Consider the following 18,228-nt stretch of genomic DNA (forward strand, 5'->3'; position numbering starts at 1 on the left):
GGTCTACCAACGTGATTCAAGGAATCAAGGTGCATTCTTCTCATGTAATAATCATCATGATATATCACACCTTTTACATTATCCCTTTTAGAAGAGTGAAGCTCAGACATGCTCTTTATCAGATCAGATGCCTCGTATATAACCTCGTTCCTTTTTTTTCTGAATGAACAGACACGTGATTGTGCACCATTTCAAATATAGAAGAAAGTGTGTAAATTCCTCTCATTCTAAATCTCCCAATTTACTAGAACTCCAAAAAAAAAACTAAGTATTAGAAAAACTGGTGCCGACAGTCCGTGCCCAAAGTTCTGGGATCTGGCACCCAGGTCGTGTTATGTCCACTTGTGCAGTGGCTGAAGCATATCAAGCATATGCCAAACAATGGTGTTCGCGCCCTTTTCCAGACGGGCCGCGTTCTATCTGGTGGCACACAGTAGGAATTCGCGTTAGATACATAAGTAAGAGAGTAAAAAAGAATGGAATGCCAACAAGAAGCGATGTGGGACGCTTTAGGCTGTGTTTAGTTGTAGGAATTTGGATTTTGGGGCTACTGTAGCACGTTCGTTTTTATTTGGCAAATAGTGTTCAAACATGGACTAATTAGGCTCAAAACGTTCGTCTCGTAATTTCCCACCAAACTGTGTAATTAGTTTTTCTTTTCGTCTACATTTAATGCTCCATGCACGGGCCACAAACATTCGATGTGACAGGTACTGTAGCAACTTTTTGGAAGTTAGGGTGGAACTAAACAAGGGCTTACCTATAGTACTGCTGACGTTTCCTGAACTGCACGAGCATCGGGTATATGTTCTCGAAGGCCGTGTATATCTCTTCCCGCACCTTGGCTCCAGTGAGGACGATCTTTCCAGAGACGAAGACGAGGATCACGATCTTGGGCTCCACCATACGGTAGACCAGTCCAGGGAAGATCTCTGGCTCATACTGTACGTCAAACATCAGGAGAGCAACAGGTTAATAAGTTCTTCAGGTCAATGAGGATCAACAACAACAAGGCACACAAGTTTTTGAACTGAAGAAAGAACCGAGGACCGAGCTCCAAATGTTGCTAATTGCGCAGCTATGAACTTACATTGGCAAACGTGCCACTGGCCAAAGCGAGGCCCTCCAGACGAATAGGAAATTTGACGTCACATGACCCAACTATATTCTGGATCTTGAAATCCTGCATGTCACCAGAACCGGCCCGTTGAATCAAGGTGAGAGATCGAGTATCTTTTTTCTTTCTGAATGAACGAATCAAAGCGACAAAAGTATTACCTTGAACCGAGCTGGGAAGCCGAGCTTCTGGACAATGCGCGCAAACTGCAATGGAGGATAGCATTATACATATTAAGTCACATGGCAAAATTCAGCAAACAGCCAAAATTGGCATCCATCAACAGTTTATCCCTGCATAGCGAAACAATATGACAAGACCTTACCTTCCTCGCAGCAAGCTTTGAATGGTCTTCACTCTTTGCTCCAGTGCAAACCATCTTCCCTGAGGCAAATACCAATGCTGTTGTCTTCGGATCCCTTATCCTCATGATAACCGCAGCAACACGCTGTCAAGTATCAAGGTTATACGGTGATGAGACTGCAGTTGATAAACGAATGTAATATATAGTTCCATGGAAAATGTCCAAGGTAAATGAAAAGGCAGTAGCGGCACTGATCGATGATACCTTTGGGTTGTACTCTGCGTTACGAGCACTGTTGGCTATTTGTTGCAGATCCAACTGGCAGTCCAAATTGACTGTTGATACGATGTTCCTGACACATCAAGCAAGAGGCTGGTTAGGACTCCATCATTTCAAACTAGGCAGCAAATTAAAGAAGCAGTCACCTATCAACCCTTTTGAAATTAAATCAAGGAAAAAAGCCATCACACGGATCAAAAAGAAAAACAGCAACTCTTTACCTCAAAAAAGAAAAACAGCAACTCTTTTACAGCCAGATCAACAATGATGGCATGCTAGTTCCTTTTGGTGCAAGTTCAACACACTTTAATTAATCTCCCCATGTCATGCTAAGGATCAAACAGGTCATGCATAACTCCCCTACCCCACGGAGATAACGACTGCTATTTCGTACTACGTACTTGACTAGATATGCAATCCAAAGATTGAGCTCTCAGTCTCAAGAACCTTTGTAAAGAGGTGGCTAAATTCAGCGCAGAACGTTCGGTCGCAATCGGTTCAGATATTCGAGCAAGGAACACGCGAATTCGAATCCTTCGAATCACCCCAGACGCAACCCGCGACGCCCCGAATTGGTTCGCAATCCACACAGACGCCAACTAACAGATCAAAACCAAGAGCCGGTGCAATTGGTCGCATCCAAATTACCACGTACCCCATCCCCAATCCCCATCACCCACAAAACGCCCCACCCAACTGCTCCCCACGTCCAAGTTTTCGCCATCCCCAATGAAAGATCGCACGCGCGTCACCGCAATCTGCGTCGAGGGCTCGGGACTCACTGGAGGGTGGGGACGAAGCCGGACGGGTGCATGGCGAGGTCCACCCCGGGCTCATACGCGTCGTTCATCGCCGGCGCCGCGGCTCGTCCTCCTCCTCCGCCCCACGCCCCGCTCCCGCTGCGCTGCCCCAGCTCCAGCGCTGTCGGATCCGCGCCCGCCGCGGAAGCCATGATGAGAGAGGACTCGGCGCAGGCGTTGGGAGCTCGGAACGGAGGCAAACGGTTTTGAATGGGGCTGGGTTTTATTTGGCGAGAGGGGTTTGGGCGTGCGGGCGGCGGCCTTGGTTGGTTGGTTGGGCGGGCGGGCTCGAGTACGAGCGGCCTAGGGCTTGGATTCCACCGTCTTGATTTGATGAGGAAGAAAGAAGGCGGGGGCGGGGCTCCGGATTTATATAGACGCGGGCTAGGTTCCGAGTCCGGGTAGGAGTTGGACTGCGGACAGCCCGGCAAGAAGGATGCTCCGTCCGAGTCGTCAGCTTCGCGTGTTTGAGCGGGCCGGGAAAGAGCAAGGACGCCGGCTTTCGCTCGGTCGCAGAAAACTGGAGAGCCATAGGTGGGTTTTGTTCGAATGTCACCTTTTTATTTTTTTATAAGGTCAGTGTCAACGAAGGTTTATAGACATGAAATAAGCCGACGTGGTATAATATTGATAAAGCAAGATATGATAAAAATTTAATGGGATAAAATGAGTTTCAAAGCAAGGATAGCAACGTAGTCGACAGCCGGCTAAAGACTACTCTCTACATCCCACAAAGATCGTCATTGTAGTACCAGCCATATCTACCAAGAAGAGATGGTAAATTACAATATTGCCTCTGTAAAAGACTATATTGGGTTTGGTTGGATTTTTGGAGGGGCAATATTGTAATATATCATTTTTTCTTGATAAATATACCTGTTTCAACAATGACGCTCTTCGTGGGACTAAGGGAGTATACGACCCTATAACGATAGCCTTTTGGGACTTTTTTCAAATCTCAGAACCACGGTTTGTGGGATGGAGGGAGTAGTACGTGCCACGTCCCTAAAATCCTTCACTAGTATAATGACGTGGCTATATCTGCATGGTTGGGTGCATGTAGAGTCATTAATATAGCACATGCATGGTTGGGTGCCTGTAGAGTCATTAATGTAGCACATGCATAAGGAATAGGGGGGCGTTTAGTTTCCACCTAATCTAAACTTTTGACACTGTGTAAAAAGAAGATTTCTCGTCACATCAAACTTGCAGTACATGCATGAAGTACTAAATGTTGACGAAATCAAAAACTAATTGCACTGTTTGGTCGTACTTTGCGAGACGAACGTTTTGAGCCTAATTAGTCAACGATTAGACAATTATTACCAAATACAAACGAAACGATTAGACCTTCGCGCTGTGGGATTGAGCTTCGCGTCAACGAGTCTCTATTGGATGACAGCAAGTAGATGAGCACACGTTACATCCGTATGTTTTATGCATTTCAGATGTATGTTGCATATGTTTTATTTGATGTTGCAAAAGTAGATCTGGTGTTGGATATGTTGCAATGTCTATACACGTATGTTGCAAGTGTATGTTTCAAATGTTTCAGCTATTTTATTTCAAACGTATGTTGCAAGTGGTTTATCTGGATGTTGCATATGTTGCACTGGCTATACACGTACGCTGCTAGTGTATGTTTCAAATGTTTCAGCTGTTTCAAATATATGATGCAAGTGTTTAATCTGTTAGGAATTTAGGCATTTTCATTATCAGTTTAATCCAGAAATATAACAGCAACAGGTTTGTGACAGCATATATGTGCATGTGTATATTTCTTTATGAACGCTACAGCATGCATAGATGATATACTGATTGATACATACAAAATACAGTAATCACAGAGATTAGACTGTACCCAGTGGAGGGTCCCATGCCGAGGGCATCGGAGGCTCCATTCGCACTAGTCGACATAGTGCGTTGCTCGAAGTCGCGGACCACAGTCGATGCAGAAAAGATATTCGTAGTGCAGTCCCACGAACGGATCACCAGGAGAAGGCGCCTTGATGTTCTAGGGAGAGGACGGATCCAAGAGCGATCAATAGGAAGAAGATGGATGAGCAGTCATGGATCGCTCCCCAAAAACCTAATCGCCGCTCACCCCGTGCAGGATTCTCAGGAGGATGAGGGTTTCGGAGGCACCTGCTCTCCCGCTCCTCCGTGCGCGCAGAGGTACGGGACGGGAAAATTAGATGGCTGCTGATCTATGGTTCTCTCAGGAGTGGTTACGAAAGATGGGGTCTGGACTGACGGAAGACAGGATATATGGCTGCTGACGGGGGAGAGAAGACGAAGGCAGCGGAGAATCCCATGAGACGGGAAGCGGAAGCGGAAGGGACGGTAACTGACGCAGTCAGTTAGCCTCCACCATCAAGGAGCGAACCTCCCATGATAATGTGGATTTAAGTGGTAAAAGACTGGCCACGCCCACTCGCTCGCCGCCTGCCTCGCCACGCCCACGGCCTTGGCCTCAGCCTCGGCCTCAGCCCGCGCCCACGGCCCGGCCGGTGGCGACGGTGGCGCGCACGCGCTTGTGGCACGTCTTTATCATTTTCTCAGCTTCTCAATTTAGATGAATAATTTCTAACCATATAAGCTGAGTCAGCATTCAGTCAAAATCCCGTATGGTATTAAACCATACAACACTTAATGTTACGCACCATAGAGTATTAAATATTATATGGGCCAAGCCCATATTATATCCAACAATCCCCACTAAACTCTAGGGTTTGTAACAAAGTAGTCTTAGAACCACATTTCTTTTATATACCAGTGTTTCGATGGAGACTGTTAAGTTGAACATCCATCTAGAACAATAGTTTCACTCAGTCACAACTGAACAATAGACTAAGCCTTGAATTGACAGTTTTGTGTGAGGTGAATGTCACTAAAGTCCTTAGCTGATACTGGGCAGCAAAAGGCATCCCCTCTATTTGAAGCATATAAGTCATACTTCAGTGTCTTTCATGAGTATTTAGAGATCACCCAAATCTCATAGACTGTGACCAGCAGTCTGACTCATATAGGTGTGTTCCTCAAAAGATGTTCTGTAGAACAACATCTTTGCTTTGACAAGCCACTTGGAACACATTAAGGCAAAAGTTAACCTGCCTTAAAGAAAGGAAAGATATGCATCAGAAATGAGTCTTATTAAGGATCTTTCCTCATAATTTACTACTAGCTTGTTTCACCGTCCTACTTCACAGGATCTCCGATCACATAGAACAGGTTACCACTATAGTAAATTTCAAGTGGGTCTCAAACCTATCTCTCTCGATGCACTTTCTATCACGTTGCGTGATAGACCCTTAGTGAACTGATCTGCCAGATTGCTAGACGTGTGAACATAGTCCAACGCTATTACTCCAGAGTTTCTCAATTTTCTGACAGATTTTAGTCGTCTCTTAACATGCCTTGTAGACTTTATATTGTCCTTAGACCTGTTAACCTTTGTAATCACAGTCTGGTTATCACATTTCATAGAAATAGCCGGTATAGATTTTTCAACAACCAGTAAATCCATAAGGAGATCATGAAGCCACTCAGCCTCAGATTCAGCAGTGTCTAATGCTGTGAGTTCTACTTCCATTGTAGACTTCGTTAAGATAGTCTGCTTGCAAGACTTCCAAGAAACAGCGCCACCTTCAAGCGAAAACACATATCCACTTATGGCATAAAGCTCATCAGCATCAGAAATCCAGTTGGCATTACAGTAGCCTTCTAGCACTTTTAGATGTCCGGTATAACAAATACCATAGCTCCTGGTCCCTTTTAGGTAGCGCATTACTCTCTCAAGAGCACGCCAGTGATCATCTCCCGGGTTTGACACAAACTGACTCAGCTTGCATATTGCAAATGAGATGTCTGGCCTTGTGATCATCTCCTGGGTTTGACACAAACTGGCTCAGCTTGCATACTGCAAATGAGATGTCTGGCCTTGTTGCACTAGCAAGATACATGAGCGAACCAATGATCTAGAAATATCTCAACTGATCCCTTGCTATTCTTCGATTTTTCCTCAATAGCATACTAGGGTCATAAGGTGTAGGAGTAGGTGCACAATCACTGAACCCAAAGCGACGTAGCACCTTTTCCACATAGTGGGTTTGTAACAGAGTTACCCCACCATCACCTTCTCTTAGAAGCTTGATATTAAGAATAACATCAGCCTCTCCCAAATCTTTCATCTCAAAATTATTAGTTAAAAATCCCTTCACCTCTTCGATCACTTTGAGGCTGGATCCAAAGATTAGTATGTCATCAACATATAAACACAAAATGACTCCTTCACCCCCACCATACCGATGGTACACACATTTGTCAGCTTCATTCACAACAAAGCCAGCAGATATTAAAGTTCTGTCGAACTTCTCATACCATTGCTTAGGAGCTTGTTTTAGGTCGTATAATGACGTTAATAATTTACACACTTTGCCTTCTTGACCATTTGCCATAAACCCATTCGGCTGATCCATATAGATCTCCTCCTCCAACTCTTCGTTTAGGAAAGCTGTCTTAACATCCATTTGATGAACGATAAGACCATAAGAGGCTGCTAGGGAAAGCAAAACTCGAATTGTGGTCAATCGGGCAACCGGTGAATAAGTATCAAAGAAATCCTCACCTTCCCTTTGAGTATAACCCTTGGCCATAAGCCTTGCCTTGTACCTCTCAATAGTACCATCAGGCCTAAGCTTTTTCTTGAACACCCATTTGCACCCTATAGGCTTACACCCATAGGGACGATCAACAATTTCCCAAGTTACATTGGACATAACAGAATCTATCTCACTCCGTACTGTTTCCTTCCATAAGTTAGCATTAGGAGAGAAATATGCCTCTTCAATGGTCGTTGGTGTGTTATCCACAAGTTACACAATATAGTCATCACCAAAAGACTTTGTAGTCATCTGTCTCTTGCTTTTCCTGGTGGCTATAGTGTCATCCTCCTCAGAATTTTGCACATAGGGTTCCTCAATTTGTTCTATCGGAATAAAATTTCTATGCTCATGGGGAATTATAAATTCATGACCAGTTATGCTAGGTGCATTTTTCATAGGAAACTCATTCTTAAAAAATGTAGCGTCTCTAAATTCCATGATTGTATCAACAGCCATCTCAGGAACACTAGAGTTTATAATTAGAAATCTATAACCCACGCTGTGAATAGCATAACTAAGAAAGACACCATCAACAGTCTTTGGTCCAAGCTTTCGCTTTTTGTTTATTGGCACATTCACCTTTGCCAAACAACTCCAAGTTCGCAGGTAAGAGAAATTTAATCTCTTCTTCTCCCATTCCTTGAATGGTGTGATTTCTTTGTTCTTTGTGGGCACTCTATTCAGGACATGGCATGCTGTCAAAATAGCCTCACTCCACCATTCCTTAGATAGTCCCGCAGTCTCCAACATGGCATTAACCAAATCAGTTAGAGTGCGGTTCTTTCTCTCTGCAATCCCATTAGACTATGGTGAGTATGGTGGTGTCCTCTCATGAATAATTCCATGCAGCGCGCAAAACTCAGAAAATTCATTTGAGAAATATTCTCTCCCGCGATCGGACCGTAAACGCTTGATTTTCTTCTCAAGTTGATTTTCTACCTCAGCTTTATAGACCTTAAAATAATGCAACGCTTCATCTTTTGTTTTTAATAAATACACGTAGCAAAATCTAGTGCAATCATCTATAAATGTCATGAAGTATCGTCTACCACCTTTAGTCAATTCGCCATTCATTTCGCATAAATCAGAATGAACGAGTTCTAATGGTACCAAGTTTCTCACCTCAGCAGCCTTGTGAGGCTTGCGCGGTTGCTTTAATTGCACACACACCTGGCACTTAGAATCTTTGACTAAGTTAAATTTTGGGATTAAATTCAGATTTGCAAGCCGCGTGAGACAGCCAAAATTAATGTGACAAAGTCGTGAATACCATATATTCGACTCATCCGAAACAATAACATTGTTCACTACTTTATTACACACATCATCAAGAAAAGATAAGCGGAACAAGCCTCCGCAATCATAACCTTTTCCAACAAATGTTCCATGTCTCGACACAACACATTTATTAGACTCAAGTACAATTTTAAAGCCATCGCGACACATCTGAGAAGCGTTAACAAGATTCTTCTTGATGGAGGGGACATGCTGCACGTTCCTTAATAGCACCGTCTTTCCTGAAGTAAACTTCAGAACGACCATACCAGCACCAAGAACACGCGCATGCGAACCGTTTTCCATCAGCAAGGCTCCACTCCTGCCGGCCTGATAGGAAATAAACAAAGAAACATCAGCACACACATGAATATTAGCACCACTGTCCATCCACCACTCAGGTGAAAGACAAACTAAAAGAACAAAAGGTAAAGAATTACCATACCCAGATGTTCCACCTCCAGTCTCGCTAATGACCACATTTGCTAATTTCTTTTCTTGCTTGTATTTGCGGTCTGGGCACGCACTTACCCAATGCTCATCACTCCCGCAAATAAAGCATTCTCCACCTTTCTTGTTGTTTTTCTTCTTAAACTGTGCGGTCTGCTTAGGCTTTGCATTGTTGTTCTCTTGCATGTTCTTCTTCTTTTTATTACGAGATGCAAATGAGTTTTTCTTCTGCACCATATTGGCAGCTGAAGACTCAACTCCTTTTCCATGGTTGTCTTTTGCTCTCACACTCTCCTCAACATCAAGAGATCCAATAAGCTCAGCCACGCTAAACTCTTGTCTCTTGTATTTTAGAGAAGTATCAAAATCCCTCCAAGAAGGTGGCAACTTAGCGATTATACCACCGGCCACAAATTTGTCGAGCAACAAACATGGGAAATGTTCTAGTTCCTTTGCCAGCGTCTGTATCTCATGAGCCTGTTCGGCCACAGAACGGTTTTTAACCATTTTGTAGTCATACAGCTGCTCCATAAGGTACAGCTCACTACCAGCATCAGAAACTCCAAACTTTGCCTCAAGAGCATCACATAATTCTTTGTCTGATGTGCAAGATATGTAGTTGTTCTCATACTTGGGATAAAGTGCACTAATCACGGTGCCTCGAAACAGGTTATCGACAGTCAAGAACTTTCGCTCCTCCTCAGGAGTAAACTGTTTAGGCTTCCCCTGTGCGGCGTGATAGTAGTTCATCGCAGCACGCCATATCATAAAATTCTTGCCATCAAAATTATTTGGCTTCAAAGCGGCAGCAAATCCACTGATAGAAAATTATCTAACATTAGGTTTTTGGATTGTTAGAAATTTATGTATTTTCATTATCAGTTTAATTCAGAAATATAACAGCAACAGGTTTGTGACAGCATATATGTGCATGTGTATATTTCTTATGAACGCTACAGCATACATAGATGACATATTGATTGATACAGTAAAAATACAAAATACAGTAATCATAGAGATTAGACTGTACCCAGTGGAGGGTCCCATGTCGAGGGCATCGGAGGCTCCATTCGCATTAGTCGACATAGTGCGTTGCTCAAAGTCGCGGACCACAGTCGATGCAGAAAGATATTCGCAGTGCAGTCCCACGAACGGATCACCAGGAAGAAGACGCCTTGACGTTCTAGGGAGAGAATGGATCCAAGAGCGATCTCGAGGAAGAAGATGGACGAGCAGTCACGGATCGCTCCCCAAAAACTAATCGCCGCTCACCCCGTGCAGGATTCTCAGGCGAACAAGGGTTCCGGAGGCACCTGCTCTCCCGCTCCTCCGTGCATGCAGAGGTACGGGACGAGTAAATTAGAAGGCTGCTGATCTGTGGTTCTCTCGGAAGTGGTTATAAAAGATGGGGTCTGGACTGACGGAAGACATGATATATGGCTGCTGACGGGGGAGAGAAGACGAAGGTAACGGAGAATCCCAGGAGACGGGAAGCGGAAGGGACGACAGTCAGTTAGCCTCCACCATCAAGGAGCGAAACTCCCGTGATAATGTGGATTTAAGTGGCAAAAGACTGGCCACGCCCGCCCGCTCGCCGCCTGCCTCGCCCACGGCCCGGCGGTGGTGGCGGCACGCGCGCGCGTGGCACGCCTTTATTCTTTTCTCAGCTTCTCAATTTAGATGAATAATTTCCAACCATATAAGCTGAGTTAGCGTTCAGTCAAAATCCCGTATGGTATTAAACCATATAACACTTAATGTTACGCACCATAGAGTTTTATTTAATTATTAAATATTATATGGGCAAAGCCCATATTATATCCAACATAATCTGGATGCGGCATATGTTGAGTGGTCGTACACGTATGTTGCAAGTGTATGTTTTAAATATTTTAGCTATTTCAAAGGTATATGTTGCAAGTGTTTTATCTGATGTTGCATATATTACAGTGGTCATACACATACTCCCTCCGTCTCGAGAAACAACTTTGATAAAATATATATTAAAAAATATTAATATTTATGGTACATAATTAGTATCATTGGAAAGATCTTTAAATCTAGTTTTTTAATAAATTTATTTGAAGATACAAATGTTGTACGTATTTTCTACAAATCGAGTCAAACTTGTGGCACGAAAACCGGAAACGACAGATAATATGGGACAGAGGGAGTATGTTGCAAGGACTATATTGTAAATGTTTCACCTTTTTCATATATGTTGTAAGTGCTCCGTAAACATGCGCTGAAGTAGGTGCGGACAGAGGTGGTCTCCACGGGCACAGTGGTCCCCACATGCGTGGAAAGCGAAGCGGACGTGGCAGCAGCAGCGTGTGGCGACAACAGTAGCCGTAGCGCGCCGGTAGGGCCTTGTTTAGATTGGCGTTAGGAATCAGTATTGGGTACGTTTGTATTTGACAATTATTGTCCAATCATGGCCTAACTAGGTTCAAAAGATTCGTCTCGTAATTTACAATCAAACTGTGTAATTAGTTATTTCTTTATCTACATTTAATGCTCCATGCATGTGTCCAAAGATTTAATATGATGGAGAAAGGGTGAAAAAACTTGCAATCTAAACAAGGCCCTTGTTTAGATTGCAAGTTTTTTCACTCTCTCTCCATCACAGATTGCAAGTTTTTTCACTCTCTCTCCATCACATCAAATCTTTGGACACATGCATGGAGTATTAAATGTAGATAAAAAAATAACTAATTACACAGTTTGATTGTAAATTACGAGACGAATCTTTTGAGCCTAGTTAGGCCATGATTAGACAATAATTATCAAATACAAACAAAAGTACTACAGTGCCAAATACTGATTCCTAACCCCAATCTAAACCGCCTAGGTGCGGCAGCAGCATGCGGCTAGACGCAGCAGGAGCATGTGGGCGCAGCCGCGCAGCAGGAGCACCCAACGAGAGAGCCCTGCAGCCTACGGCCATGCGATAACCGATGGCTGCCGAATTGATTGATGTGACAAAATCAAAAGGACGGACAGCATGCACGGACGTTCAGACGCGTCTCGCGCACCAGACGTCCGGAGTTAGGCCTTATTTAGATCGGGGTTAGGAATCAGTATTGGGTACTGTAGCACTTTCGTTTGTATTTAATAATTATTGTCCAATCATGACCTAACTAGGTTCAAAAGATTCGTCTCGTAATTTACCATCAAACTATATAGTTAATTATTTTTTTATCTATATTTAATACTCCATGCATATGTCCAAATATTTGATGTGATAGAGAGAGAGTGAAAAAACTTGCAATCTAAACAAGGCCCTAGCAAAGCACAAACAGAAAAGGGCATGTGTTTTACTTTGGGCCCCGTTTAGTTTCACCAAAATCCAAACTTTGGCCCTGTGCAAAAAGAAGATTCTCCGTCACATCAAACTTGTGGAACATGCATGGAGTACTAAATATTGACGAAATCAAAAACTAATTGCACAGTTTGGTTGTACTTTGCGAGATGAACGTTTTGAGCCTAATTAGTCAATGTTTGGATAATTATTACCAAATATAAACGAAATGCTATAGTGTGTTACAGTAAATCCAGCGGCGCTGAATTCGTCGAACTAAACATGGCCTTGATTTGATCTGTGCTAGGATCGGATTGTCAATATAGCGCCGTCGCACTTGCATGGCTATTTTCTCCTCCGGAGGGAAAGGATCAGAACGACGCCCGTCATGTCCTCCTCCGCGGCCGGGCCCATGTACCGCTCCTCCGCCGCCCTGGCGTAGGCGTCACCAATGCCGTCGACACGGAAGTGCCGGACGAGCAGCCACTCGTCCAGCACGCGCAGGAACCTCGCCATGGCCTTGCTCCTCTCGGCGTCTCCCCGGGGCCCTCTCTCCAGGAAATCGTGGCTCTCCAGGCCGACGATCTCGAAGGAGCCCTCCTGCTCCACGGCGCCGCGGAGCTCCTCCTGGCAAGGGCTGTAGAACGGCTCGTTGAACGAGTCCACCTCCGCCGCTGCGATCACCCCCTGCACGCACGCGCGCCACGCCAATCCGCCGTTAGCGAGGCAGTCAAAACACGAACTGAATTCAGTTTGTTGCCATCACCCACGCCCATGCATACTTTTGTAGCGAGCCAGCTACCTGGGATGTTAAGTCTTGTAGGATCTCGGCGATGAACTCCGGGTAGCGGTCTTGACTGGAGAAATCCTTTGCAGGTCTACCGCAGAGGGAGAGTACTATCCATCCGCCGGGCACCATTTCTTCGGCCCGTGACGCCAGAAAGCGCTTGAAATCCTGCTCGAATTGCCGGGCGTAGGCTGCGGTGACGGCCGGCGTGCTCGTTCTCCCCGCCGACACGCTGCCCTTGTTTATCAGCACTCCGTCCACCAGTTCTTGCGGAACCTGCCAAATTTCATACTCCTAGTAAACAAACATTGCTGATTTCCGCAGAAACACCAGGAGATTATATATGACTGATTGGCATGCGACGGTTTTGGCCGGGCGGCAATGCAAATTAACCTGGGAAAGCCAGTGGAGGCTGAAGGAGGAGCAGACCAAGTGCAGCGTCTTGGCGGGGAAGAGCCGGCCGTAGAACGACCCCGGGGCACCGAACACCATGACGAGCAGGTCGCTGTCCCTGTCCACTCCCCCGTGCCCCCGCAGGGACGACGGCACGTCCTTGAACACGGTGTTGAAGTCGTTCTCCGGGAGGTCGTTGAGGTACACGCAGATCTCCCGGCACCGCTCCGCCCAGTGCGGCTGGCGCCGCACGGCGTCAACGGCGGCCGACGCCAGCGCCAGCGCGTTCGGCCCCGACGAGCACCCCAGGTCTGCTACCCGGAGGCAGCCCGGCACGGCTGATCTACACAGGTCCGAGATGGCCTCCTCGACCAGAGGCTTCACTCTGCTCTGCACGCCACTCTGAGAAACTCACACAAGTTACATCGAACATCGACTTGATCTAGCTAGGGCCAGATGGCCACGTCGTCCCAAATGATCTGAGATTCTGAGACCGCGTGAACGTGATGGAAGAGGAAGAGGAGGGCATGAGGATGAGGGGGCAACCTGAATAGCGGAGTTCTTGGCGTAGCTCGTCTCTCCTTCCCCGCTCATGCAAACGCTCTGCACGGACGCCATTAGCCGGCTGGCTGGCGATTGAGCTGGACGCCTGGACGTTAGAATGCACTGTATTGTGGCACTCAAAAGATGTTCTTGGGCAGGTCAGAATCCTGCACTGCCACTACTGTTTGACACCATTTGCGTCTGGATCGTCCGTCGGCACCGGCACATCAGAGCCACTGCCTGGTTAAGTGGCTATCGCGCCAGACCGACAGTGACGTGCGTAAACCACGCCACGAGATGCACGTGATGCCTACAGAATGGTCGGAACGCGTGGCAGAAAGGTGCCGGTGTGCACTTTCATTTTCACTTTTTTTTTCTTTAGAAAAAGTATATAAAGTAAAAGATACATTATTATCGCAAAAGAAATAGTCTGGTAATATTGGAAATGAAATAGCTCCAAAAAAAATAACCATGTAGTAACAATTAAGATATTGATTAACTAGCAAGCATGCCGTAGGGCTGCAACATAATTTGCATTTTGCATCATTGGTTCCAATAGACTCAGACCGTCTTATGGTTAGACGTGACTATTCTAACCCGCATAAGTATAGTTCGTGAATTCGGGACAAGACGATACAAATTCATCACATACACTACTCTTTGTAAGGCTGTCTCCAATAGGAGATCATCAGGAGACCCAAATCTAAAATGAGTCTCTAACAGAATACATATAGCCTCCAACAGAGTACCTATATGAAAGACTCATTTTAGGAATCAGGAGAGGTATAACCCAAATCTGAGTATCCTCTCTCCTGAAGACCTATTTGCAGAAATGATTCTCTTTAGGGTCTTGTTGTTGGAAAAGACCAAAAATGAGTATTGAACCATTTACTTGTAGCACTACCCAAACATGAAATATGTCTTGTATTTTAGGTAGCGGTTGTTGAAGACAGTCTAACACTGGCTAGGACTCTTATGCTCTGGAGGTTGAAGTGACACGTTGACATGAGGAGAGAGTGATGGATGAAAATTTAGAGGAAAAAATATTAGGTATAGATGTGGATTTAACCAAATCATTATTTTGATCCTTTTTTTTTGAAAAAAATACCTCAACAACCAGAGACAGCGGCGGATCTAGAAAAATAGCCAGGAGGGGCTTATCACATAATTTTTCATCTCTAGTCTCTCCTTCCAAGCTTGAATAGGCGCAAATTTATAGTAGGGGCTTAGGAGGGGCTTCATGGTCCGAGCAGCGGTAGTGGGGGCTCGAGCCCACCCCGCCCCGGTGCTGGATCCGCCCCTGACGAGAGGGAGAATGGGAGCTTGAAAATTTTCTTTTCTAAAGAATAGTAATAACAAAGTGGACTATATTCTGAGGCAACCGAAGAACCTACAAATCCTAGTAACTAGGCCAAAAAAATAAGGAAGCGTTTAGAGAAAAACATAGGCAAAACTAAGTTTCGCCGCCTTCAAGATCGACCTAGCTAGTTTCCAAAACTGACTTCGGAAGAAAAATACCAAAACCCAATAAAAAGATCTAAAATCATGTTTTTTCTGGAGGGCTTCACAACTCCACAAGGATCACTTCATGGCCGCATTTGGAACCAGCTTTGGCTGGTTTTTGTTCAGCACATTGTCCTCTGAAAAATATCAAACCTTGATCAATGGACCCCACAAATCATGAAAATTGATTGAGCGGTTCATAACATAATAGAAAACAACTCCAATAAAAATCTTTTCAATCCAACCAAGTCGCCAAAAACCAGCCAGGCCAGATTTAGAAACCAACTTGGCTAGATTACCAAGAAAACAATGAGTTTCTCTAAGAAAAAAAATCTAAATCGATCCAAATGAGTTCAAAAAATATGAAACTTGGTATACACCTTGAATAACTCATTGTGAAGGTACTCCCACATAATCTTTCCAAAAGTATTAAAGATTCACCATGAATTCAACAATTCCTCTCTCAATTTAGGGTTTTCTCAAAAAAGGCACAGCATAAGAAATTAGAGGTGCTTGTGGAAAATCTATTTAAAGACAACCTAAATATGTTACCAAGACTTCATAGCATCAAGATTAAACCCAAGAAATAACTAAAACCACCCAACCCAAAGGAATCATGAATTTTTTCACTAAAGAAAGGATTTTGAAGAAGAAAAGGAAGGATTTTGGAAGGCGGTAATGGGGAGTTTGGTGCTGGGATTAATCCCATCATGTACCCATGTCCAAAGTCTCCAAGACATACCTCAAAACCTTCCAAGAATTTAGATCAATCGCTGCTCCGAAAATCACCAATAAAAGGTGTCAAAAATTCACAAAAATGAAAAGCTAAAGGATTCAAAAGGAGGGGGCACAGGAGATAAGATTATCCTACCTCCCTACATCCTCCCACTTTGGTGAAAAACTAGCTTAATAGAGAATCACACCTCTCTAGCCTAAGTCCTCTAATGTTTAGAGCTCTTGGCTAACCCTAAGAAATAAACAAGTGGTGAAAGATTAACTATCTTGGGCAGCACCCCCTCTTATTTGTAGAGGGCTATTACATATTTCAAGATTACGTCTAGGTTTAGACATCAACCACAAAGTCATCAGGGACAAAATGGTCCAAGTTGATCTTACATGCATCAGATGACCACATGCCCTTCATGAAGTTGCTTTGCCTCGACGTGAGCTCTCTAATGACTCCACATGCCGCCTCGAGATCCTTCTCCAAGTTTTGTGGCACAAACTTGAAAATCACTTCACCTGCGGTTTTGAGGGAATGGGTCGAGCATTTCTCAAGAACAATAGCTAAGAGCCCCTATACTAGCACTTGGATCTAGAACCTACATGTTGATGCTCAAGATTTCAATAGTCATATCGATGATTTGGGGATCTCTAGAAAAGTCTTCAGTGCTTATTTTGGCTAACTCTCCATTATCTTTCTTTGGTTGAGTGGCACATACTTCCATGGTGACCATTTTTCCAATTATGAAGAATGGCTAAGCCACCCTACTCACATTGGACCCACTCACATTGGACCCAATGCACCATAGTAGGATAAGAAAATTTGAATGGTGTACCCTCCAAGGTTGTGTAGCTGGCACGCAACCCCTCCGATGTTAATGCATGTCTTTCGTGTCATCTACCCATCAATCCACAAAGTGCTCGCGACGCCTTGCCTTGACTTGGTCCAACCCCGGTCTTGACTTTGGTCAATGCCTTCTTCATCACCATCTTGCATGTGCTAAACTCGTTGCCATGCCAATTGTTAGCCATACTTGGTCCATCCCCCACTCTCTTGGTCCCTCTGTCCCAACCTTCGTGATTGGTTTTCACCGCCTGTGCTCCATCAACCCAAACCCCTCACTTGACTTTCTCCAATAATATCGTTGACCACTTTGGTGGACTCAACATCTGCGCATTCACAAGCCAAGAGACATGTTGCATCACACACACCAACTCGACACCTTGGTTAGTACACTAAAACTAATCCACCCAAGATCATCTCTTCTTGACAATCACACACCATCCATGACATGAGTAGATATCCACCATGTAATCTTAAGATGAAAGTATATTAGGGTGCATAAGAACCTCATACTTCATGAATCTAGTGTGGCTTGATATCCAAAAGGCGAATCAGGTCCCGCTTATATCTCAAAGACATATGTTCATAGCCTACACATGTCCTTGGCATGACACCTAAAACGTGAAACATGTATGGTTAGTGATTTTGCTTCTGCGTCCTCCTGTTTGGAGTGTGGGGCTTGTTGTTTTGTTTGTTTGTTTGGCCACAATGTTTCTATTTTTACTAGTGTTATCTTTCTTCTTTTCTTTTTCCTTGTATGAACCATGACTCCACGAGAACTACCAACTTATATCTTTTATTATTAACTAGAAACCTACTCGTGTGTTGCAACAAAATGTATAGCTTATTGACGGTCATTTAGATGACTTGCGAGATTTATGCAATGATGTGTCATATGTTCTAATATGTTTTGGAACCAGATATCTTGTTCTATCATATTATCTGGAGCTTCAGCTCAAGTGGGAAATACTCAGTGCAATCACGATACGTGATGATTAATCATAGGGGTATAGTTCCAATCTTCGTTCAAGCTATTTTGAAAATATACCATCCCTTCTCGTGTTTAAATCTTTTTATGGTTGTTAACAAACATTAAGTTGCTTACTCGAGATAACCTTGCAAAAACAAAGGAAGTCACTGACCCAACCTGTTTGTGTTTGTAATGAATCTGAGTCGATTAATCATTTATTATTTGGGTGCTATGTAGCTAAAAATGTCTAGAAGACTCTTTTAGAGATTCTAAGT

The 18,228-nt window shown here is 44.2% G+C and overlaps 2 protein-coding genes across 2 annotated transcripts; both read right to left on the reverse strand.

Moving 5' to 3' along the window:
* Positions 1–120: 120 nt before the first annotated feature.
* On the reverse strand, positions 121–2,784 carry LOC136538745 (TATA-box-binding protein 1-like). Its single transcript, XM_066530706.1, has 7 exons — positions 2,483–2,784; positions 1,686–1,773; positions 1,443–1,565; positions 1,279–1,323; positions 1,091–1,183; positions 761–942; positions 121–420 (listed from the first exon to the last, which is right to left on the reverse strand). The coding sequence occupies exons 1-7, from the start codon at positions 2,650–2,652 to the stop codon at positions 417–419; spliced, it is 705 nt and encodes a 234-aa protein (XP_066386803.1). The 5' UTR covers positions 2,653–2,784; the 3' UTR covers positions 121–416.
* Positions 2,785–12,349: 9,565 nt separating this feature from the next.
* Positions 12,350–14,107, reverse strand: LOC136538746 (probable jasmonic acid carboxyl methyltransferase 2). The gene is made up of 4 exons (XM_066530708.1): positions 13,917–14,107; positions 13,371–13,772; positions 12,993–13,253; positions 12,350–12,877 (listed from the first exon to the last, which is right to left on the reverse strand). The coding sequence occupies exons 1-4, from the start codon at positions 13,986–13,988 to the stop codon at positions 12,536–12,538; spliced, it is 1,077 nt and encodes a 358-aa protein (XP_066386805.1). The 5' UTR covers positions 13,989–14,107; the 3' UTR covers positions 12,350–12,535.
* Between the last annotated feature and the right edge of the window lie 4,121 nt (positions 14,108–18,228).

The sequence above is a fragment of the Miscanthus floridulus genome, chromosome 2, assembly GCF_019320115.1.
Source record: "Miscanthus floridulus cultivar M001 chromosome 2, ASM1932011v1, whole genome shotgun sequence".
NCBI lineage: Eukaryota > Viridiplantae > Streptophyta > Magnoliopsida > Poales > Poaceae > Miscanthus > Miscanthus floridulus.

What these genes read in the sequence shown, in the direction of transcription:
- LOC136538745 (XM_066530706.1), bottom strand. Translation starts at nt 2,652, where the DNA reads ATGGCTTCCGCGGCGGGCGCGGATCCGACAGCGCTGGAGCTGGGGCAG. An exon ending in ACGCAGAGTACAACCCAAAG is followed by an intron (nt 1,566 to 1,685) that starts GTATCATCGATC and finishes GATACTTGACAG; the next exon opens with CGTGTTGCTGCGGTTATCAT. An exon ending in CCAGTGGCACGTTTGCCAAT is followed by an intron (nt 943 to 1,090) that starts GTAAGTTCATAG and finishes TTTGACGTACAG; the next exon opens with TATGAGCCAGAGATCTTCCC.
- LOC136538746 (XM_066530708.1), bottom strand. Translation starts at nt 13,988, where the DNA reads ATGGCGTCCGTGCAGAGCGTTTGCATGAGCGGGGAAGGAGAGACGAGC. An exon ending in CCAAGAACTCCGCTATTCAG is followed by an intron (nt 13,773 to 13,916) that starts GTTGCCCCCTCA and finishes TGAGTTTCTCAG; the next exon opens with AGTGGCGTGCAGAGCAGAGT. An exon ending in TACAAGACTTAACATCCCAG is followed by an intron (nt 12,878 to 12,992) that starts GTAGCTGGCTCG and finishes GCGTGCGTGCAG; the next exon opens with GGGGTGATCGCAGCGGCGGA.